The 25,265-nt window shown below is 45.2% G+C and overlaps 1 protein-coding gene across 2 annotated transcripts in view; it reads left to right on the top strand.

The window, feature by feature from the left end:
* Nucleotides 1–18,181, top strand: part of Nmdmc (NAD-dependent methylenetetrahydrofolate dehydrogenase) — a 50,058-nt gene extending 31,877 nt beyond the window's left edge. For both annotated transcript variants that reach the window (XM_065437435.2, XM_065437434.2), the window contains one exon: nt 18,056–18,181. In XM_065437435.2, coding sequence (XP_065293507.1) covers nt 18,056–18,171 — 116 coding nt within the window. In that variant the 3' untranslated portion in view covers nt 18,172–18,181. The remainder of the gene's footprint in view (nt 1–18,055) is intronic.
* The last annotated feature ends 7,084 nt before the right edge of the window (nt 18,182–25,265 follow it).

The following is a 25,265-nucleotide window of genomic DNA, read 5'->3' as shown; positions in this document are numbered from 1 at the left end:
CCTCACATTTTTCTTTTTATCCATAGCCCATTCCTTCCTGTGTTCCTACTGTTCTCACCCTCTGTCTTACAAACAAGCTTGTTACTCTCCTGACCTATTAACAAACTTTTTGCTTCCTTAAGAAACTAACTTTACTAACATTCTTTTTTACTGCATGAACTCTTAGTTTGTGCTTGGTGGGGCCCCTGTAGTACAACTGAAATGATGGTGGAGTTACTGTAACTCTAATGATAGCAAGGTTGGAGATCACCTAGGTCATTAGGCGAATATGCTTGGCACTTGGCTGGGCAGTCACCATCTTATGGGATTCCACAGCCATCACCATCATTCCCGTTTCCATGGCCAGGCTGGCTCCCACAATCAATATGGCAGCTTATCACCACTCAGCTGCCGCAGATGCTTGTAATATAAAGCACTGTGGGTGTTTTCATGTCAACAGATTCACTGCTAGGTGGGTCGCAGGTGGGTCATGGCAGTGATTCTTCCTGATTGTCTGTGCTTGGCTTTGCTGCAATGTGCAAGTGACATCTTTGTGGAAAATCAACAAAAGGGAAACATTTTGTTGCTTGCGATAGGGCATGCTGTGGCAGAAATCGAGACCTCAGAAAAGGTGGCCTCAGCGAGTGTGTTGAAATGGTGAGATGAAAACACAGCTATGAAAATGCAGAAATGTGCCTTGAGGAGGTCTAAAGCCTCAATATTATCGCAAACAGAGCTTTAGTAATCAAGAAATTGAGGTAAATGCAGGACAAAATTAGAGGTGCTCCTGGAACATGACAATGATGATGAAGGCAGTCCTCATTATTTAATATTTAGAAAAAAGAACTCATTGACGTTACCCTTGGCACCGATGCGGGCAGTCGAAAAGTTTTTTTCCCCACTCTGCACAGCCCGCGCTTTCGTGCTTCAGTAGTTTGGTTATCGCATAGTGCTGCACTGGTTTTGCCAGCTCGCAAGACTCTCACAAACTGCAAGTGGCAGAGAATGCCGTGTACATGTGATGTCGCAGGATTCCCAAATGGTTCACGGCACTTGACTAGGAGCAGCTGCAGCGGCATAGCCAATGCCCTGTCATGGCTCGCTTTCTCTATGGCCACGTGTTTGAGTTTTGCCCATAAAACCATAGCGCTGTCTGTCGGCCACCATTTTACTCGCAGACGGCAGTAAAGGGCGGTGATGGCATATGCATCATCACCACACCCCTCTCAGGGGCAGGCTATTTGAATTGCATTAAAATTATGCAGACCTTTCAGACACAATTTTCTCATCAACTAAGTGTTTTCTTGGCATGAAACAAGTGCTGCGAGGTCTTTGGAACGGTATTTTCACAGCCCTTGTCGACTTACTATTTGCCTTTACTGTCCCTTTAAGAAATGGGAACTTTTTAAACCATCACCGAAGACAGTGCTCATAGCATGCACCTAGCATTTCTTCTCTAGAATGTTGTCTGCTTCACATGCCGTGGCTGAAATTCCCGCTACTGGTGGTGCGGTTCACAGTGCTGTCTGGCACCATAGGACAGCTACACGGTGCTTAAAGTAAACCAGGAATGCCCATTCATCGGCACTGGAGATAGCAGAAGCAAAAAAGAAAAACGCTTTCTGGCTTCGTCACTGATATCAAATGATGCATAATATGAAACCCGAAACAATACAGAAGGTGGCAAGTGTAGTAGAATGTGGTGCTTTAAAGTTAAGCATTCTTTGCCTCTTGCTTCGACTTTTCCACTGCTGCTGCTGTTGCTGCTGTTGCTGTCTTGCACGCCACGTTGTGAGGTGGTCTGTATTGTACGGAGTTCAGTGACATTGCAGTGAATGGTCACATGAACACTTTTGGTGCACTGTACCATCCTTTAAAACCAAAACCTTTGACCTAGAAATCCATGACACCACAAGGGGTGTTTGAATGTGAAATTTTCTATTCGAATCAAATACAAATATTATCAAAAATGACTTTCAAGTATAGAATCTAAATCAAATGAAATATATATGTTATGTCCAGTCTGTTTGATCAAGAGACTTATTTACATTATACAATTCATGCAATGTCATTCACAACTATACATCTATTCAACTGAGGAGCTTGTAAATTATAAAAAGCTGTCTAAAGGTAGGCGTTCTTGTTGAATGACCAAAAAATATTCGATATAAGGTATCTGCAACAAGAGCTTTCTCAAGAACTTCAGCCCCCCCCCAAATTTTTTCGTGCTGTCGTGCACTGCCAACCAAAACAACGCCCGGCAGCGGAAATTATTCTGGACTTTGTCTAGAATGCCTTTTTCACACTCGAAAAGACATAGACATTTCGGCGCGAACATTGCGAACTCGGGCTGGATTTTGTGGCAACGCCAATGCACCTGGAGTCACATAACGCAAGGAGCTCCATCCAAGCACAAAGTTTCAAGGGTGTTTTGATGGCAAGCGAGCTCGTCGCTGCATCTTGTAGAGGCCGTGGAGTCTATAGAGCGTGTGGATTTCAATTCTGAAACTTAATATGTGTAAAGTTCTCATATACTTTTGATGTGAAGAGTGCATTGACATTTCCAAAGTCATGCTTTAGATTTTCGATTCCGGAACTTTGTGAGTTTAATGTTGTTATAAACATTTCATGCCATCCAAAGGCGCATTCAGTTTTCTGAAGTCGTACATCGGACCGTACGACGAGACAAGGCAAATCAACACACTATCAGACAAGTTGACAAAGCATGCAGCGAGGTCCGATGAGACGAAGCTTTTGTGGTGGTTCATTTGCGCCATTTTCTCACAGAAAAGAATATCAAAATTTTTTTCACCTGCTCCAAAGCATCCATGTGAAGACACTAAAGCCAGCAAAGGTAACTGCGTTCTTTTTCTTTTTTTTGTACTTTGACTTTATTCGTGAGGAACATTGAGCCTCTTCAATTTTCTTGTTCTCTGGCTGCCAGAGCCAGCCAGAGCACATGCATTTTTCTCGTGTTGCCCCATCCACCGTGCGGCCACTTTGGTGGGCATTCATTTTCCTCTGGCCGAGTGGATTTTCACCTGCCAGAGTTTTCGACACTTTCCCGCTAGCAGATGAGAAAGAGAAACAATGGTCGCTCGCCACCATCACTGTGAGGACTTGACGGATTGCAATCTGCTCGCTGAGCGCAACCTCTCCGGAAAGTCTTGTCTCGCCGGTGCAGGATACTCAGCAGTGTGCGTATGGTTCTCTGTGGACCAAGCGTCTCACGTTTTCTTAGATATTCCTTCGGTAGCCACAATAGATGCCCCAAGTAGGCATTTGATTGTGGACAACATGCTTTCCGTCGGGTTTTTTTCATTTCGGTGCCCCCGCCCCACAAAAGAAAAAAAGACATTGTTGCAGCTCAGCGAATTGTCACATGGAGAAAGTTCAATTTTGTTATTTCTTTATTTGTGGTAAGTGATGAGCCGCGGGACGCTTCAGTTGTCGGGTACTCTTATTATATTGTTACAGAGATGCTGGGAGTATAGAAAGACTGTATTTACAATATATATATACAAGATGGGTCAAAGTAGTTAAGGTGGCTGACCACCAACAACAGGCAGCAGCCAGCATCTCATGATCTTCTTCTTCCTCTCTCTTCTTTTATCCTTCCATAACAGGACCCCGCGTGGTGAAGCGCTGTCTCGGCGCATGGTAGGCGAAGAATTGCGAGTGAAGTATGGCTTCAGCCGCAAAACATGCACGACGTCAACAGCCGTTGGACATGAGGATGCATCAAACTGTAGCATCGAAATCTCGTAATTTACGTTGTTAACTTGACGTAGGACTTCATAAGGACCTGTGTAGAGAGAGAAGTTCCTGGGAGAGGCCAACCTGATGACATGGTGACAAAAGGAGCACCCAGGCATCTGGCGCAAACTTAACATCGCAATGGCACCGGTCATAACGCTCTTTTTGTATATGCTGCAAGGCTAATAAATGAGATCAGGCGACTTGACGTGCCATGTGACCGCGATCGATGGCTTCACGAGTGTACTCAGTTGCAACACATGGCACAGAAGGTAGGATGGTGTCAAAGGGCAATGTGGGGTCACGACCAAACAAAAGATAGAAGGGGGACTATCCTGTGGTGTCACGTTGGGACAAGTTATACGCGAACGTCATGTAGGCCAGCATGGCGTCCCAGTCGCGGTGATTGTTGGAGACGTACGTTGACAGCATCTCTGTGATTGTTCATTTGAGTTGTTCCGTAAGACCGTTCATTTGTGGGTGGTAGGCGGTGGACAGCTTGTGCTCAGTGGCACAAGAGCGGGGGAGGTCGTTGACAACTCGAGACAAGAACGAGCAGCCGCGGTCTGTAAGTAACTGTCGAGGTGCACTGGAGGAGAAAATCGACGGCGTCTGTTGCGCAAAGAGCCAGCAACGCCTTTGTTATCGCGTAGCGTGTCGCGTAATCGGTAGCGACGGCGATCCACTTATGCCCTCTAGTTGTCATTGGAAAAGGGCCAAGCAGGTCACGGTTCAGAGGCAACTTCAATAGGATGGAGTTGTCTGACAGGTGGCAGGGGAGGTTTCTTCCGGCGCTGACACAAAGAAGAATCAGCCTCATTCGCTGTTCGAGAGCGACAGATCGCAGATGACGAGGAAGGACAAGGAGCAACTCAGGGCTGTCAGGGTTTACGTTGTCATGGTAGAGGATGCCGTCATGCAGCACGAACATGCGGCATGTGTCATCAGTGCTGCCAGATTGCACTCCGGCAATAATGGACTGTAAGGATTCGTCGCATTGTTGTTCAGCACGCATGTAAGTCATGTCAGTAAAAGCCATCACGCAGGTCACCGGATCATGCGCAGCAGGATCAGGGTGATCCATGAGGTGACGAATGAAGCAGTCAGCGTCCTTGTGAAGGCATCCAGTTTTGTAATTGACAATAAATAAAAATTCCTGGAGCTGCAAAGACCAGCGATTAAACCATTCTGTCGGGTCCTGGAAGGAAGACAGCCAGTAGAATGCGTGGTGATCTGTAATGACCGAAGACGTGCGGCTGTACAAATATTGCTGGAACTTTGCGACAGCCCAAACTAAAGCCAAGCACTCCCGCTCAGTGATGGAGTAATTTCTCTCGGCAGGGGACAGCAGATGGCTGGCGTAAGCTATCACACACTCGGTACTATTCTGTTGATGAGCGAGAACTGCGCCGATGCCATGGCCGCTTGCGTCAGTGTGGACTTCGGTCAGTGCAGATGGATCAAGGTGGGCAAGTATGGGAGGGATGATCAGAAACCCGACGAAAGCGGTGAACATGTGAGCCTGCTTCGGGCCCCATGAGAATGGCGTGTTCTTCTAAAGAAGATCTGTCAAATGCCGAGCAACGTCGGCGAAGTTTTTGATGAAACGGCAAGAGTAAGAACACAGGCCGATGAAGCAGTGCACGTCAGAAGCAGAACATGGCACAGGGAAACTGCGTACAGCACGAATTTCTTCCGGATCTGGTTTGACACCGGATGCGTCAACGAGGTGTCCCAACGCGGTATTCTGACGGCGCCCGAATTGGCACTTCGTGCAGTTCAGTCGGAGGCCGGCTTTTCGGAAGACCGCAAGAATGGCAGCGAGTCGGGTAAGTTGGCTGCCGAACGTGGAAGAAAAAACAATAACGTCGTCTAGGTAACAGAGACAGGTTGTCCATTTGTAGCATTGCACAAGAGAGTCCATCATACGTTCAAATATCGCAGGAGCATTGTAAGGCCAAAGGGCATGTCTTTGAACTGATATAAGCCATCCAGCGGGATGAAGGCCGTCTTCTCGCGGTCCATTTCATCAACTGAAATCTGCCAATAGCCAGATTGAAGGTTGATGGACAAGAAGTATTTAGCTCCATGCAAGCAGTCCAAGGCGTCATCGATCTGTGGTAGTGGGTAGACGTCTTTTCGCGTGATCTTGTTTAAGTGGCAATAATCAATGCAAAAACGCCAGGTACCATCTTACTTTTTCACAAGGACGATAGGCAAAGCCCAAGGGCTGGCTGATGGCTCAATGACCCCTTTGCAGAGCATTTAGTCCACTTCTGATTGGATGACTCGATGTTCAGCATGCGATACACAATAGGGACACTGACGAATAGGATTCGTGTCTCCAGTGTTTATTCGGTGGTGAACAACAGATGTTTGGCCTAAACGCCTGTCGCCAAAATCAAAGATGTCACTGTACGATTCAAGCAGGAGACATATGTTTGTGGCCTGTGCAGAGGTGAGGTCAGGTGCAATCATTTTCGCGAAGTAATCCGTTAAGGAACCAGAGCTGTGAGTTGCAGTTGGTGCTAATAAACCACTCTTGGCATTCAGACTCTCAATGTCAAATTCGGAACCACTAGAAACACTGGCAAGCAAGCACAAGTGCGGTGGAGCAGTGTTCGGAGCATCGGCAAAGTTGAGGCAGTTCTAACTGAAGAATGCCAGTAGCACAATCAATGAGAGCAGAATGAGTGGATAAAAGTCCAATCCAAGGATAACATCATGAGGGCAGCTGTCAATCACAACAAAGAGAACAGAAGTCAGGGTGGCCGGCTGTGCTTAAACGCGCAGTACACATTCCAAGAACAACCAGTACGCCACCGTCGGCCACATGAAGCACTCGGGCAGCTGCTGGGGTGAGGACCTTCTTTAAATGTCTATGTAGTCTAGCACTCATCACAGATACATGGGCTCCAGTGTCGACAAGTGCTTGGACAGGTGCGCCATCTATTTTAACGTCAATTACACTTCTTGCGGGCACAGACAGAGGATTTGCTGCAGTAGTCGGCAATGCAGTACCACCTCTGAGGGCTGCATTTCTCAGTTTTCCGAAAGGGTGTGGCCAAAAGCCACAGGGGACGAAAGGCGACCTGGCTGTGGCGAACGGGAAGGTGGGCGACGTGCTTATAGTGAACGAGACGAGGTGAGCGAGTCCGTGCGGCGATGGTGAGCGACTGTACCACATGTACCTAGCAAAGCTGTCGGCACTGTAAGACTTGGCGGTGGGCAGATCATTGCGGACATTTCCATCAAAACGGCTCAGGTTGGTTGGCGTGCGATGTATTGAGGGCCATGAGTTGGGACAGTATTGGGCGACATGACCAATGCGGGGACAGGTGAAACGTATCGGTTGGTTTTCCTCAATTATCCACTTAGTTGGGTTGCGATAATGCAGAGAGAAGCGTCGTGGTGAAGCAAAAATAGTAGAAGGGTGTTTGTTAATTCTGGGATTGGCGACAGCACAGACAGAATGTAAATCAATGTTTTCAAGTTCCTGGCGAACAATGGCTTGTACGAGGGGAACTGAAAAAGCAATAGCATCAGGGCTACACAAACAGAAAGCTGCGGGTGCCATCGTATCCAGTTCACAACGAACGATTCACACCACGTCCTCTGATGGCGACGCATGCTGCTGCACAGGTTGACCTTCACACGTCGATGTTGCGGCAGTATTTTGAAGTCTGGCGAATGGTTGCAAGACGCGTCGGCTTTTGGCCTGCTCGAATTGTCGGCACTCTTTAATGATAGCATCAACTATAGAGCAGCTTTTGCGCATGAGCAGATTAAAGGCGTCGTCAGCAATGCCCTTAAGCATGTGCCCAATCTTCTCAGCTTCTGTCATGTCATGATCAGCTTTACAACAAAGTACCAGCACGTCCTGGATGTACGAGACATAGGACTCCATGAGGGATTGGGCACGGGAGGCCAGTTCCTGCTTTGCGGCAATTTTATGGCCGGCTGGTTTGCCAAACAACTCTGTCAACTTCTCCTTGCGTTGGTCCCAGCTGGTTAGCTCCTCTTTGTGGTTTTCATACCACACCTTTACCGTGCCTTTTAGGTAGAACAACAGGTTAGCTAGCATAAGCATAGGGTCCCATCTGTTGATGCCTGTGAAGAAGTACACACAAAGTACCGAGCGCAAGAGCAGACGACATTGCGGCCGTCCTCAACAAGAGGAAAAGAAAGACAAGGGAGGCTCGTGCAGCGCATGTAAAGGGGCTCGCGCAATGGGGATCGTTGGAACGCCGGCGTGACTGGGGCCACCGGGCCTACGGAACCCACATCTACCAGTGAGGTTCACTTGACTGGGCGTCCGTCTTCGGGACAAGGAACGCCTCGGGTCGTTGCACGGCACGACACCTCGGAGCGGCCTGCTGCAGCCTCAAACCCGCATCTACGTGCGAGGTTCGGGAGAGCGAGCGTCCGTCATCGAGACGAGGAGCGCCTCGGGTCGTCGCCTTGCTCGAGGCCCCAGGTCGGCCTGCTGACATCTTGGAACCCACTTCTACGCGCGAGGTTCGGGCGACCGGGCGTCTGTCATCGAAACGAGCGCCTTGGGCCGTCTTCTTGCTCGAGACTACGGAGTGGCCTGTTTGCTTCTACGGAGCTGTGGGCCGTCCACCTTTTCTGGCCTCGTGCTGCTGCGTCTGCTCTTCCACGCCGGTCCTCATCCTACCAGCAAGTATTCCACCTCAAAGACTCTTGGAATCTCACCACGCTCCGCAACCGCGTGAGACAGTTCTTTTTTTTTGTCCTGTTTACGAACAGCCTGACATGCGTGGTTCTAGTTGAAGGTGTTCTTCATGATTATGTGCCGTCTAATATATTTGTCGTGTGTTTGCTAATCATGCACCGTCTCCTCCATCTTCTTCGCGTCACACGCTTCGCAACGTGACGATCCTAACCACATCACATGTCTGGCGTCCACGACAGGACTGCCCTTACGCTATAGAGAAGAGCATCACATTGCATATGCATGTCTGACGGAGGAAGATGGAGGAGACGGTGCATGATTAGCAAACACACGACAATTATATTAGACGGCACATAATCACGAAGAACACCTTCAACTAGAACCACGCATGTCAGGCTGTTCGTAAAGAGGACAAAAAAAAAATGTCTCACGAGGTTGCGATTGAAGTCCGGAGCGTGGTGAGATTCCATTAGTCTTTGAGGTGGAACACTCGTTGGTAGGATGAGGACCGGCATGGAAGAGCAGACGCAGCAGCACGGGGCCGGAAAAGGTGGACGGCCCACAGCTCCGTAGACGCAAACAGGCCACTCCGTAGTCTCCAGCAAGAAGACGGCCCAAGATGCTCGTTTCGATGACGGACGCTCGCTCTCCCGAACCTCGCGCGTAGATGTGGGTTTGAGGCTGCAGCAGGCCGCTCCGAGGTCTCGTGCTTGTCCTTGTCCCGAAGACGGACGCCCGGTCAAGTGAATCTCACCGGTAGATATGGGTTCCATAGGCCCGGTGGCCCCAGTCGCGCCGGCGTTCCAACCATCCCCGTTGCGCGAGCCCCTTCACATGCGCTGCACGAGCCTCCCTAGTCCTTCTTTTCCTCTTGTTGAGGACGGCCGCAATGTCGTCTTCTCTTGCGCTCGGTACTTTGTGTGTACTTCTTCACAATGCCACTCACATGTTCGTACATAGCCACCCACTCTTCAACATCGGAGCCATCGATCCTGCAAAAAGTTCCAGGATCCTTGGGTTGCACAACCACAACCGAAGGTTGATAGCGACGTAGCTGGCGACAGTGACGTAGGAGGTGGCAACGACATCGATCCCGCGTCATTCATGGTCCAGCTGTGGTACCCCACACCTCCCACCAATATATTACGGGGATGTTGGGAGTATAGAGAGACTGTATTTACAGTATATATGTACAAGATGAGTCAGAGTAGTTCAGATGGCTGACCACCAACAACACGCGGCAGCCAGCATCTTTCGCTTTTCTTCCTCTCCCTTATTTCATCCTTCCGTAACAATACTGTGATAGCAATTATATGGACGCTCCAGGCGCATTCCTGCCGTCGCCGTCACCCTCATGTTCCGTATGAAGTCCAACGGTGATAACATCAAGATCGCACGCCACATTCTGTATGTATGAGTGAAAGCGTTTGGGGGGGGGGGGGGGGGTTGGAGGGGAAATGGGTGAGCCGACGATGGTGGTTCAGTCTTGTGTGCACAAGGGAGAAAAGTGGGCAGGATGCGCGCCGGCCACTTTCCATCGCACGCGATACCTCAGTCCCGGGGAGTAGATTGAGGCGAGGGGGGGGGGGGGAGCGAGCCTTAGGATTTTGTGATTGCGCAACATGTTTATTTGCCTTGTTTGACGCATTATACACAGTGAGTTTTTCTTAGATACGTAGATTTATTGGGGACTTTTACCTATATTTAATTATCTTGTTGCAAGGTTCTCTGTATACGTGCAGTAAACTTTGTTTCCAGTGACACTTTTTGTCCTTTATCAAGCTGTATCTTCACATTTGTATATTTCATTGTACCTCTGCATTTCTAATGTACGAGAGCGACTCAAAGGAAAGTGAGACGAACCATCCCACACAATAATGGTTCGGTTCATTATCTGCGAGGCATGCGCGTAGCACACAGGCATCTCTCATTTACAAAAGGGACACACAAGTGTGAGGATAAATGTTCTTTAATGCTGTCTTACACTGGGTTGGACATAGTTGTGTGACATAATGGATACTCCAAAAGTTGAACACCATGGTGTTGTGAGGTTTTTGACAGCTGAACTTGTTTCTGAAAAAGACATTAGTCGCTGTATGGCTGCCGTGTACGTTGAACATTGTATTTCATTGGCCACTGCAGAGCATTGGAGCAAATGGTTCAAAGAAAGACGTGAAAGTTGCAAATACGATCCAAGACTGGGCCAAAGCCACCGTGCAATCACCTCGAATACAATTGCAAAGGTCAGTGAGCTGATTAGACAAGAAAGAAGAATAAGCATCAATGAACTGGCAGAGCGTGCGAACATCAGCCACAGTTCGGTTCACACCGCAATTCATGAACATCTCAGTTATTGTCTCTTGTGTGCACAATGGATGCCCAAGATTTTGAAGCACAGCCAGAAGACGGAGGGATTCAGCGCTGCCTTGAGTCATCTGATCCGGTATCACAATGAGGGTGATGACTTCTTGTCTGCAGTAGTGACCGAGGACGAATCATGGTACCACTACTACGAGCCTGGAACACGACAGCAATCCTTACAGTGAAAACATTCAAATTCACAGCCCCCCAAAGAAAGCAAAGGCCGTCATTTTCGCCGGAAAGGTGTTGTTCACTTTTTCTTTTTCGATCGTCAGGGGCCATTACTGATCGAATTTGCTAAACCTGGAGAGACTATAAATCATTTCCGATATTGTGAAATGCCGGATGAAGAACAAACAATGTGGGAAATCGACAAATGGGTTCATCTTGCTCCATGACAATGCCCGTCCGCACGCCGCTGATGTAGTTATCATAAAACTGGCAAAGTTCAAGTGGGAAACGCTGCAACATCCGCCATACAGCCCAGACCTGTCGCCTTGCGACTTCCACATTTTGAGGCAATTGAAAAAACAGCTCAAGGGAACTAGACTTGTGTCAGACGATGACGTGAAAGAGTCAGTTACAGACTTTTTGAAGCAGCAACTCAAGGAGTTCTATGAGACGGGAATCACGTGACTCTTTAGTCAGTGGGACAAATGTCTAAATGGTCATGGAGACTACTTTTAAATAAAGTACGCCATTTGTCATATATTTGCCTTGGCTCACTTTCATTTGACTCGCCCTCGTATATTTTGCAGAACTCCTACTTTTTATGTGTGCTCTCTGTTGCAACTATAATTTCGGTGCAATTACTCACAATACACGACCGGTGACAGCTTTTCCTACGCAATACATTGGAACAAAGAACAACGTCATTGAGATTTTCCCCTGGCTATTGCATTTTTACAAAAATGTAAACAAGGTTCTTGAATGACAAAGTTTCATTAAAATGTTTGTCCTCAACTTCTTTATTTCAGGGTCTTTACATTTTCCATATCAGTGGCATGCACTGCTTTGCTGGTTTCTAACTTATATAGTTCTAAAGTACGTGTGATATTTTCTTACTTATTAAATAGATAAAAAACATGGAAGCATTGATATCAGTTATTTTGGGTACAGTTTTTGGGACATACGAGTATATTCTTTCATGAAAAAATACATATTTTCCTGGTCATCACAGTGCGTAGCATTCAAATTTGCTTGCAGCATCTTTGGCCATGGCAATATGGTTATTATTCATGTAATTGATCCCTCGACAAATTCCGCAACAAGGAGGCGAAGCTGCAAATTGAGCCCCCCCCCCCGAGCGAAATTTCTGTCTACACCACTGGCATGCGTGTACATGAGTTGTAAGAGAAAAATGTGGGGACTGCACGTAAGTACTACGGACGCCAAACACGTTTTCGCCCTTTTGTCTCTAGCTGAGCTGCAATACGTGACCACCGATAAGTACTCCGGAATAAGCTCTCCCTCCCTTTGTCTTTCATTGTAATAAATACTGCCATGGAAAAAAAAAAAGAAAAGTATGTCGTGGCGTAGCAGTCACAGCACTGCACTTGTGATTGGTAGGTCAGTAGTTCGAGTGTGTGTTCGAATGTCCCCCCCCCCCTTTCTTCTTTAAATCTGCATTATTATATAATTATAGAACAAGTTAAGGACCGCGCAAGGAGTGATAGAATGAAAAATGTTAAGGGTAACGTTAAGAGGCGGGAAGAGAGTGATGTGGATCAGAGAGCAAACAGGGATAGCCGATATTCTAGTTGGCATTAAGAGCAAAAATTGGAGCTTGGCAGGCCATGTATTGCATAGGGCAGATAACCAATGGACCATTATAGTTACAGAATGGGTGCCAAGGGGAGGGTACGGCAGTCAATGATGGCAGAAAATTTGGTAGGATGATGAAATTGGGAAATTTGCAGGAGGAAGTTGAAATCGGCCAGTGCAAGATGGGTAATTTGAGATCACTGGGGGAGGCCTTCATCCTGCAGTGGACATAAAAATGGGCAGATGATAATGATGATTATATCATTTCCCCCTTTTCACTTCCAAGGTAGTTGTTTTTTACCCATGATTTGCCACCAGCCCTGACACAGAGGGTTCCTGCCAAGGGGAGTGAAGCGATCCGGTGCAAAGCACGGGGGTGGGGACTTAAGTAGGTGCTGCTTTAGCAGTCACAGGCCAATGAATAAGGACGCATTTTTATAGTTAGGTTCTTTGCCTAAGCTTTACCAACAGGTTTGACTCGTACGGTTCTTGCCAAGGGGAACAAAGCGAGTGACCCTGCATGAAGTGTGAAGAAGAGGGGGGGGGGGGTCTTAATAGATGCCACTTTAGTGGCCGCAGATCAATGAATAATGACACATTGTTACCACAAATTTCTTATTTTGTGTCATCATCATCATCAGCCTGGCTACGCCCAGTGCAGGGCAAAGGCCTCTCCCATACTTCTCCAACTACCCCGGACATGTGCTAATTGTGGCCATGTTGTCCCTGCAAACTTCTTAATCTCATCCGCCCACCTAACTTCCTGCCGCCCCCTGCTACGCTTCCCTTCTCTTGGAATCCAGTTTGTAACCCTTAATGACCATTGGTTATCTTCCTTCCTCATTACATGCCCTGCCCATGCCCATTTCTTTTTCTTGATTTTAACTAAGATGTCCTTAACTCGCGTTTGTTCCTTCACCCAATCTGCTCTTTTCTTATCCCTTAATGTTACACCCATCATTCTTCTTCCATAGCTCGTTTCGTCGTCCTCAATTTAAGTAGAACCCTTTTCGTAAGCCTCCAAGTTTCTGCCCCGTAGGTGAGTGCTGGTGGTACTTATTTTGTATGCTTCCCCATTATGGACTCTATATCGGCCACTGTGATCCCATTTGAACAGAAGTTAGGTGCTGGCTCTCACTTGGTGCTCATTGCCATTGGCTTGAGAGTAACGAAGCAACGCGTGTATTCCTCCGCAGTACTTAGGTGCAGTCCCCAGATTTCTCTCTTGCAGCTCACACATGCACACAAGCACTGGGCAAAGGCAGCGCAGCTCTCGCATGTCTGTCCCAATGGCAAAACGGAAATATGCATTCTTGGCATTGTGCCGAGCTCACCGTCTTCCTCGAGTGCCAGAAATGCTGTCAGCTGTATACTTTGACATGTCCTGTGCCGAGTCATGTGAAAGTGAGCTTCACTCGAGAAGGGATCACTAAGACTACCACCCCTGCACAGCTCAACCATCATGCATACACACACACACACTGCAAATTTATGCTGTAAAAAAACTAGAAAGTAAAAGGCTGGTAATACTCTTGTAACATAGCAAGTGCCACCTATATTTTTAAAGAGTAAATAAACAATCAGTTGCACAACTACACGACAGGGGGAGTTGCTTGAGCCTCGCCTCCCCCAGAAGGCTATTGTCTCCTTCCTCCCAAGGTCACCGCAACCCACAAAAAAGAACTATAAAAGCAGGAAGAGACTAAGCACTCAAAGTCAAGCCCACCGTTCGGGAGTTGTTCTGTGTTGGCGAGTCCCTGACAATTCGCCCTTGTGCATAAACGATAACTGTGTCTTGGCATTGCCCTCACCTTCCTCACTCGTGCTGTCATAGTCGACGCCTGCGGTGGTGACTCGTCTTCATCGATGCGGAAGTTTCTAGGTGGCCCCGTGGAGAGTCATGCTCCACTCCTGCCATCTGACTTTCTGGTCTCTGTAATTCTCTTAAGTTATCAAGTACTTCGCTTGTATTCGCGACACTCTCGTTGCCCTTTCTCTGCAAAGTTTAATACATCCAATTTCTGTCTTGCCAGGGCTAATGTTGTGCTATTCCTCTATCGGACCATCAGGAAAATAGCCATCATTTGTCCCATATGATGCCCATGCAAATGAACTGATACTTATGAATTTATGAAGGGTGGAGGGAGGTTTGCGGATAGTTTTTCTGCATAAGCTGAGTATTTTTGGTTAATGTAATTTCACACCCATGCGGTCTAATGACTCATTGAGTTTACTTGCCATATTCATAAAAATTTGTATTGTTCCTTTTGCTTAGTCTCACTCCACGGTGTGGTGTTTCGGTACCGTGGTCTCGGAGTCGAGCATCACACAAATGGTCGTGCTCTAGCGTCTCAAAACAAGTGGCTGGCTTATGCTACTGGGGCATCACATGAAGGGTGAGCCGGTCTACGCCATCGTCCGTACCTTCTTGACGAGAGTTGCTTCCTTGGTGATGAGTTGCGAGGAGTAGAGGTTGGAGTAGCAAGCAGGGAGTTTATTTACGTATGTACTTACGTAACATCGCGGAAAAAATAAGAAAAATATGACTATTAGAGACCGAGTGAATTCACTCGGTCTCTATCATTGTCCGTTCCTTATTTTTTTTGCGCTATTACATAACAGCGCTCTTTTCACTCGGTCTCTATCGTCGTCCCTTCCTTATTTTTTTTTTCACTGTTGCAGAAGTTGCAATGAACCAACTAACCCAGCAAGCAACCGTTCTACATAGGTACACTGCGGCAAACTCATTTACAGAGTAAACAATATTTGTACTGGCAGAAGTACAGAATGAAGTATATGATAACATCGTAGCCCACAGCTACATGGTTATGGGAGCACTTCTACGTCGTTTTGTCTGAGCATGCTAAATCATTCTGGCTCCCCGTTGTTTATGGCACTTGCACAAGTCAGTACGGCACATAAGCTGTAAATTCAAACCAATTAAAGAAAACTTCTAACACATAATGCAATTCTGTCTACTTTCCTAGAATTATATTGAGAAGCAGACATGCACAATAAAACAAACTGTTAGAGCAAAACCTCCTTGATACGTTCATGTTTGTTACATTTTACCGGCTCATGTGCTCTCAAACTTCCGGTCCTGTTTAGTTCTCGCAAGGTCAGGTGTATTAGCTTCTCATTTGTCACATTTCACTTCCCAGTTGTTATGTTCATAAAGTGTGACGGCACACCACCAACGTGGCATTGGCTGTGGCACCTATGTTGACTGCTACATATTGCCACTGAAAACGGTCAACTCGCCGCACCTGTCAGACATCGACGCCGATCTCAACGGAGCTCAGGACATCGAAGGCGTAAAGGAGCTGGATGAAAACATCAGCAGTCACCCCACATTCATGGATATTCTCGTGGCCTATTATCGCACTTGAACATTATACAGAAGATCACGCCGATGCTGATAACAGAAATTCACCTGGAGTGTCCATATAATTGCTATCACAATAATAAATTAAGTCCCTCTTGAGATTAATTTCTTTCTGACATTGGGGTAAGGACACAAGAAAAGCCCAAGCCACTTTTCCCTCATATGTCTTGATTGAAATTACTTGAATATGTGTATTTGTTACAGCTGTGTGCTTTTTATGACTTTGGTAATGTTATGCATCTGAATTCACCATATCCATTTCTATCAAAAATAGTTTTATATCACAGTGCTATCTATGAGAAATGCATGCCTTTTGAGGCTTTCTAAGATCATCTGTTTTCCTTGTGGTACTGGGCAGCACTGAGATTATGCTTGTCCAAAGGGGGCTCAGTAAACTCAACAAAATACATGCAAAGCATGCACATGGTACTTGTATAGTCCACTAGTGTACCGTCAAATAATAGCACATAAAAAACAAGGGATGAACATAGAAGAGATATACTCAGTGCTGCATTCTATGCTCTACGTTCTTCCCTTGTTTTTGGCACGCTGTTATTTGATGATCATGAATAATCAACTAGCCCCAATATCAGCTCAAGTACTAGCATACACAGACTGCTTTGATCATTTTGCAGGCAGCCATGAGGAGGTAGAAGTGGGCTGCGAGAGTATTTGGGCTTTGCTTGATGAAAATGGCTTAAGTGGATAGTGGGACATATAAGGTCAAACTTCTTCTCCTATTCAAAATGTTTCTGAACATTCAGATTTGACTTTTTGTGAATAATCCCTGATCAATAGCACACTCATAAAGCAGTATATTTTCTTGTGTCCATGAAATGGTTAATTACAAAACGCTTGAATTACCCATAACAGAGTAAACTAGGGTGAAAAACAGGATTATGACTTTTTATATTGACAGCTCGTCTGAAAGAGCAATTGAATACAGTTAAATCTAGATATAACGAAGTTGGTAAAATCAGCAATTTGCTTCGTTATATCGAAATTTTGTTGTATTGAAATTCGACCTTTTATGCAAATAAGTACAGTCACCCATTGATTTCTTACAAGGAAAGGGGCCGCAGAATTTCCCGAATTATCGGACAGTCGAAAAAAAAAAGCAAATTTGAATGAGAAAATTTATTTTGATGAATTTAGGAGTCGGCGACGAATGATGTGTTTTCTTGCCATCTCGACAATATCTTCACATCAGCGGTACAAATTAAGCGGATCCAGCCACGTTTTCGCATGCACCCCGCCCCCGCAGTTGATAGCGTCGCCCACACCGGGACAGTGCTATCATGGAAAGCTGTTGAAGGAGCACTTAGAGATAATAAATAAGTTCAAACTGGTAAAATGTTCTTTCTAAACTGCGTTTGTACTTGTACTGCAGAAAAAGGCTTAAACAATGTGACGTCATAAATCTCACAGTATCTTCACAGATGTGGGTTGTTGTGTTGGGAAAGTTCCCTCAAGAGTGCAAATTTATTCAAAGCTTGCCTAAAAGGAGTAACAACATGTCATATTTTTTACTGGTATTCTCTTCTTTGTTGTGTTAAATGAAGGTTCAAACCCTCTAAACCCCGGAAAAAATATTTGCAGATGTCAGAGTGCCCTAAATAGTTTACTGTAATGCTTGTTTCAGGTTTGTAAAACTCCAAAACATTGATTTTTTTCCATTTGTTTGTTGATTGCAAAGAAAAGACATGCTAACTTCGTGCCAGACCAATCACAGTGGACAGCATACTCGTCATATCCACTGCAAAAAATTCCAGCCACATGCTGCTGTGATCAGGGAGGAATGCACCATTCTAGAGCAAATTAAACTACTAAATACTTCGATTCAAAACTCCATTAATTCAGATTACTCTGATTCTAAATACTCCATTAATGTAGCATTTGAGGTATTGCCAAGACATACTATGGTAACAGTCAATAAATCTGTATGCTCAATCCACATTGCAGGGCCCCTTTAAAGGGAGTGCAAAATTTATATATTTGTCATTACAAGCGAATGCGCTCTTCACTCACTTTTTCTTATAACTTAGCTTTAAGAAATTACCTTACCTACCCCACCATACATTACATCTTTCTTTTTTTGTTTTGCTGCATTGCAGGTGTGTCAAGAAAAGCCAGCTTCATTACCCCAGTCCCTGGAGGTGTTGGTCCAGTGACTGTTGCTATGTTGATGAGAAATACCTTCCTTGCTTACTCTAGAGCAATAAATTATTAGTTTACCTTAAGAGTCTGCTGTCATTGTGGAGCTGAATTAGACTAATTTGGTTTCTGTAAAGCATTATGTTAGACCTATGTTTAACCTATAGGCTTGCACAATTTACAATATATTGCAGATCAAAGAAAGGCAAGGTCTACTAATGACAGAAAACATATTTATACAACATAATTTCTAACTCTCAAACAAGTTCAGGCAGGAAATCTGACATTGTGCTGGCACAGCCTTGTTACCCTCTGGTGCTGCAGCAAAATGCACCACATAGGTGGTGCTGTTAGCTGCTGTGTGCATCTTCTGTCAACGGAAGATTGTGACTGTGCATCAGAAGAAGGCTTCCAGGAATAAATCACTTAACCACACGCTGGCAGTCGCCACATTTGTGAAGTGCTATGTTAAAAAGAGCAGCACACTGTTTGCCAAACCTTGTAATAGTGTGAATATATCAAAATTTTGCATGAAGAATGTCAAAGGAAAATAGGTTGTCATTCATTACATCAGCTTGCTTGCACTAACTGTATTTTGTGAAATGTAAGTACCACCAGAAGCTAAGTGCATGCTCCACTCTCTGGATGTAATACCATGAATGAGAAATGGACATGGATGTAAGCACCTTTTGTTATGGGATACTGCAAGCAGCACGAGTAACAATTGGAGCAGAGGCTTGGAGGCCTCCATGTCAAGTTACAGCTCTTGTGAGGGACTATAAAGAAATATGATGATGCTACCATACCAAGTAGCAATTTACCTAGTCGGCAATTATTTTACAAATATAGCCGTTAAGGGTACTGCAGCTGATCTTTTGTGTTGTTTATAGAAGGTATCATCGCTGCATTTATTATTATGTTTTCTTCGAGAAAGAAACCACCAGTAAAAAATATGTTTATTTGTCCTCACTAAGGACTGGATCCCAAGTACTCAACATGCAAGCTGTTCCGTTGTGTTAATGCGATAGCGTCAAGGAGCCCATGTGGCAGAAAATCTGGCACCCCATGTCGGCGTCTAGCGTCGGACGGTGTTTCGGCAAAAAGATTTTTGAACCACCCATACCCAGGCCCTCCATGTGACGCAAGGAACTACTGAAATAATTGAATTTCTGAAGCTAAAATATGTAGAAGAATCATACACTATGACTTACACACAACCTACAGACATAGTAGCTCTCAGATTGTAATTTGACTATAAGGGAAAACAATTATGTTATGCAAAAACTCAAAGAAACCCCTTTTGCAGCGTTTCTAACATTTACAGACGAGCTGCAGCGTCTGCCATTTGTGCGTGCCGGCGCGTAGGTGTCTTGGGGCCCACGGAGCAGCACGCTTGGTTCCTTGCAATACCTCCATCTGGCGCTCGCCTCAGTCGCATCACGGCCTACACAAGAGGCTGCATTTCTACCACAACGCCTGCCTTTGTGCATATCATTCGTGGCTAGCGTTTCCCTATAAACATTGTGGTTACATACGCTCCAGTTGCCGGGAGGTGTGATAAGCAGTCGGGGATCTTTGAATGCTATCACATTCTACTCTTAAAGGCAAAGCTTAAGCATTTTCGAAATTTTTTCTTCCAAGATATCATTTTCATGCCATTAATGTTGTCATCATACCAGTAGCACTCATAATTCTCGTCTTTGTCATTGGGCAAGCTACATTGTTTTCAGTATCATTTCAGGCTTTCCTTAGAGTGTCCCTTTTTTCCTGAGATTCTTTTCTCACATTCTAACTTACTTGAAGTTCTTGAGTCCTTAGGAAAATTCTATTACCTGCTTAAGCTCTGTAAATATTGTTTGTAGGCTTTGAATCCAAGTACCCACCCCAACTTTAATCATTAAGGCGACAGGAAAGAGGGGTGTTGAAGTTATTGTAGGCAACTATGGTACCCTATTCAAGTTCTGAATCCACTTTCAAGTGATAGAAGCTGTTGCTCAGTTGTGTAGTACAGTTCTCTCCAGAATTCTTGGGGATCCAAGCTTAAGAGAGTGAAATAGACTGCCCACCAATTTTAAGAGCCTTGGCACACCAAAGGTGTAATTCTAGGACCAATGTGGTACTTAGCAAAACTTCCAATTACATGTGCAGTGGCTTTTAGACTTCTATAAAATGCTGTACACCTGGTATATTTCTAATGTGGTGGTTGTGTGGTGCAGCTGGTCAAGGTACACTAGCCTTGTATGACAGCATTCAAGTTATTATCATTGCATCTCACAAAGCTCTTTCCTACCCAAGCTCAAATTGGGGAATATTCCGTGACGTATTCATACGATGCCTCTTGTGATGCATGTTATGTTTCCTCAAACACTTCCCACCCCCTACAACCACCAGACCACTAAGCATCATTGAAATATCAGCTGGTCACCTGCTTGTTTGCCTCTCAGTCCTGAAATATAGTGTACAGCCTGCTTTGCCTGGCCATATCGACTGATTGCCATCTACGCTAACATATGCAACACCACAGTGTGACCAACTGGTGAAGGGGCATGACTTATGGACCCATAAACAACTACTGGAATCTCTAGGGAAGGATAGTGTCTTATTTTTTTTTTTACGTGCTACTTTGTGTGGCTTTGAAAAATTGTACCTGCTAGATTTTCGTCTACTGCTCGCAGATTATTTTCCAATTCGTTAGTAGTTCCCATTTATCCACAGCTTACCACTTGTTTCCTTCCACAGTTGCACGGAAACTGATGCTGCTTGACCTTAGCTTGAGGTGCACCTGTGACTTGTGTCGGTGTAGGTCCCACGCAGCACTGCTGGTATGTGTGGGTAATCTTGCGAGTACAGGTCATGAGGTTGTCTGTACAATATGCAGCTTCTGTACCCTTGGCATGGCCAAATGTTGATCTGTAACATTGTTGACAGAGAAACTCCATAGTACTGATTACACATGCTTAATAATTCAATTAAATAAATGATGAAATAATGGCAATAAAAGTGGATGAAAAAGCAACTTGCTGCAGGTGGGGAACGATCCCACGTCTTTGCATTATACGTGCGATGCTCTTTGGTTAGAGCATCGCACGCATAATGCGAAGATGTGGGGTTGTTCCCCACCTGCGGCAAGTTGTTTTTTCATCCACTTTCATTGGCAATAATTTATCATTTATTTAATTATTAAGTTCGCATAATTTCCCCTATGTTGTCCTTGGTGTCTTTGTTTGTTGGCTTCTTATGATATGATTAATAAAAATTGGGCCCCTTGGTTAACCCCTTTCTTTGCGTTCATGTGAGACAAGCTTATGTTAATATTATGGCTAATTTCACTTTGCAAACACCATAAACAAGGCCATTCACATTGCCCCATTGTGAACACCTGTACTTCAATCTCAGTTTGTAAATGTACTGCATAAGTGTGGCCCTATCTTTTCGAGTCCTCACCCTTTCTTGCTTTATCCACTTGCACTTGGTGTCAGCATTCACGAGTTTTCTCAATCCTTGTTGCAACACATGGTGGTTGTCCATTGAAGTTTTAAAGTTTGCTTATTAGATAACCATTTGTTTAAATATTGCCAGAAGTGTCATATGCCATTAGTTATTCAGCACGCAAGTAATCCGCCCAAAGCATTGATATGCTCTGGGAGTTGTTGCTTCCACCACCTGCACCCCAAGACAAGTACAAAAAACTATGAGCAGTGGCTGGTGATAAGGCCACCTTGCAATGAAACCTTCTAGTGTGTAATTTAAGGATACATCTGTAGTTGGTTTGCAAGTTATCTCATCACTGGGTGGGCAAGTGAAATACTAAAGGGGTTGCCTTTATTTTCGTCTATTTTGTTTTGGATTGGTGAGTTGAATATCCAATCTTTATTTGCATTCACCAATTTTTTGCGATTAGTTTTATGTTCAAGTTTTGACTATACAAGGAACTATACAAGTGGCATACGAAATTTCTGTGTTATACTAATATGCACAGGATTCAGCTCAGTGTTGTTGTTCTTGGAGCTACCATTGAACAGGTACTCTTCAAAGTTGCCTGAAGTTAAGCCATACCTTTGGCAACAGCATATAGTGAGGCCTAAATTATCTTTGAGTGGGTGCACAGACCTTTTGTAATATACTATTTATGATTACTGCCAGTTTCCTACCTAGGGACGGTTTCCCTTTTTTGTAGCAGACAACCCACACAATTGCACCAACCCCTTTTAAGCACTTTAGTTGAACTCTTGGAACATAACCCTTCCCAGTGTCATGGTATAGCTTGGTAGTGTTAAGAATGTTGTCCTGGCCTGATAGATCCTAATTTTTATCATTGGCAGCTAGACAGTTTTGAATAGTTTATAGAGTTGGCAAGGATACCAGGGTGCAGCAGCAGATTCAGAAAGCAACTGAACTACATCTGTGACTGGGATCCTGATTTGGAGATTGACTGATATCTATGAGAGCGCTTGATTTGTTGTGTTAAACCAGTGTTACATTAACTAAAATGGGAGATAACCATGCTGTTGAGTCCGCTAGGCAGGAATTGAAATATTTTAAATACCGAGCATCAACCTCCAGGACGTCTGATGTAATTGACTTGTAAGCTGTCACGAGGCATGAGCGCAGTGACAAGGTGCAAACATAGCTATACGCGACTGCTGCTTTCTGCCTTTCTATCGCGCTCAAAGTGAAAAAAAATGGAGGGAGGGGTACGTTGAGAGCTTTATCTTATGTATTTGCCTTTTTCCGGAATAGGTGTAGAGCCATTTCGTAAAGATTATATATCTCTTCCGCTTGCCGATGGTGAGAAGCGGCAGGCACGGTAGAATAGTACTGCGATGACTTGGTGCGTTCGTTTGTTTGCATTCTCAGCTCCAATAGGAGCGATCCTTGGCTTTGTAACGTTTTTTCCAATGCGACTGCTGGCTGTCACTAGTGCCGTAGGTTCACTTATTTTTGCTTATTAGACGGTAAAATGAGCATCACATTTGATCATCGGTCATTCAATGCAGAATACGCCCGCTCTCGCAAAATACTGGAAGCTGAATATTAGTGGGCTGGGAAAATAGACTACATTGAGTTTCTTACAAGAATTTATCCTAGGGAACTCTATGGTAGACCACCACCGAGAGTACTGTTAAGGTAGACCTCTTGGGAATCCTCGCGTGCTGGTTCTTACTTCTGCCGCGGAATAGCTCGGCATACCGCCTCGGCCGAGGCAGTTACGCGGTCGCTAAACGACGAATTCGGATGTCTTGGAAGCGTCAATATACCTGCGGTGATTGAAATGCAGGAGTAAAGAACACGAGGTAGACTCTAGCGTTAGAGGGTACCTGAGACGGCGCCTCAGAAATTGCCTGAGTATGCGCAAATCTACAACACGTCGCAAATTCCTACTAAAGCTGGCTTTTCCGCAATCAGAGACCCAGTGCAAAGAAGCCCGCTTCTGGGAGACCCTGAGTTTCACAGTCGATGGCCGGCCGGCATATTCGAACTGCTTATGTATGCATGCAAGCACGAACGATGCCGTGGTAGCGGTAAATGCACAGTGCAGCGCGCCCACACGATACTCGGCGATGATCATGTGTAGCGTCCGATGGCGGTGTAGTCACGTGACAGTGGTGAAGAACACACACGAAAGAGGCACGGCTATCGCTCGCAACACATTTCGTACAGACTGAAGTCATGTACAACAAAGTTTTCACGACTGGTATACCCAAAAATGTTATTCGCCTGTCGCTTTGCGTAAAAATCCGATGACGCTTGCTGAAAACGACATGTGCAATATAATGACCGCAATCACTACGAGACCGAATGTGTGTGGTATTAATAGCAGAGTCTTTAGCAAGCACGCGGAATTTAGTGAAATATTGCAATAAATCAAATAGTCTTATGCTGTTTATACTCGTTAGAAATGAATTTTACTGAACTCGGACATAAAAATGCTTTATAACAGCGCTTAGCCTTAACCTGACGTCCTCAACGTACATTGCTGCTGTCCGCACAAGTTGTGCTCGTTAATGATTGACGACAAATAGTGAGTTGGGGCATGGGACTAAACATCTAAGAGAACATCGCCCAATATTAAGAGTTAGAAGCACTATGCTGACAAGTTTGTCAACATTTACTTGGTTCTGAGGAAGTGACGTTTTCAGACAGATTGGCATGCGGGCGTCTGAAAATGTGCCCGTTGCAAAGCAGCAGCAAATACATCATGAAGTGCGCGTCCGAAAGATTTCTCGTCACATCAATATAACGCGCTTCAGTTCACTGAAGTATTCTTACGGTGGCAAAGCCAGCAAGTTAGAATATCACTTTTAGCCTCGAAACATCTCTTGCCACTGAGCATTCGAACTTAAGCCTTCAAAAGCAGCAATGCACACAGCAGGGGCGTAGCCAGGGGGTGGGGGGGGGGGGGGGTGGGGGGGGGGCTATGGGGCTTCAGCCCCCCCCCCCCCGAAATTTTTTCGTGCTGTCCATGCACCGCCGACCAAAGCGACCCCCGGTGCCGGAAATCACTCTGGATTTTGCCTAGAATATCTTTTTGGCGCTCGAAAAGACATTTAACCGCGAAGATTGCGAACTCGGGCTGGATTTCGTGGCAACGCCCATACACCGGGAGTCACATAACGACAAGCAGTCCCATCCGAGCACAAAGTTTCAAGGGCGCTTTGATGGTGAGCGGGCTCGCCGCGGTATCTCACTGAGGCCATGGAATCTATGGAGCGCGTGGATATCAATTGCGAAACTTTATGGGTATAAATCTCATAAGCTCTTGATGTGAAAGGTGCATTGACATGTCCAAAGTTGTGCTTTAGATTTTCAATTGCGGAACTTTGTGGGTTTAATGTTGTTATAAACATTTGACGCCAAAGGTCCATTGACTTTTCTAAAGTCTTACATCGGAACATACAACGAGACAAGCCAAATCAACACACTAGCAGACGAGTTGACAAAGCACGCAGCGAGGTCCAATGAGACGAAGCTTCGGGATGGTTCATTTGTGCCGTCATGTCACATAAAAAAATATCAACATTTTTTTTAGCCTACGCCAGAACATCCATGTCAAGACACTAAAGCCAGCCAAAGTAACTACGTTCTTATTTATTTTTTCTACTTTGACTTTTATTCGCGAGAACACATTGAGCCTCTTCTTCTTCTTTTTTTTTTTTTTTTTTTTTGTTC

Source organism: Dermacentor albipictus, chromosome 1, assembly GCF_038994185.2.
Source record: "Dermacentor albipictus isolate Rhodes 1998 colony chromosome 1, USDA_Dalb.pri_finalv2, whole genome shotgun sequence".
Classification (NCBI taxonomy): domain Eukaryota; kingdom Metazoa; phylum Arthropoda; class Arachnida; order Ixodida; family Ixodidae; genus Dermacentor; species Dermacentor albipictus.
This window is presented reverse-complemented; position numbering and strand designations above follow the sequence as displayed.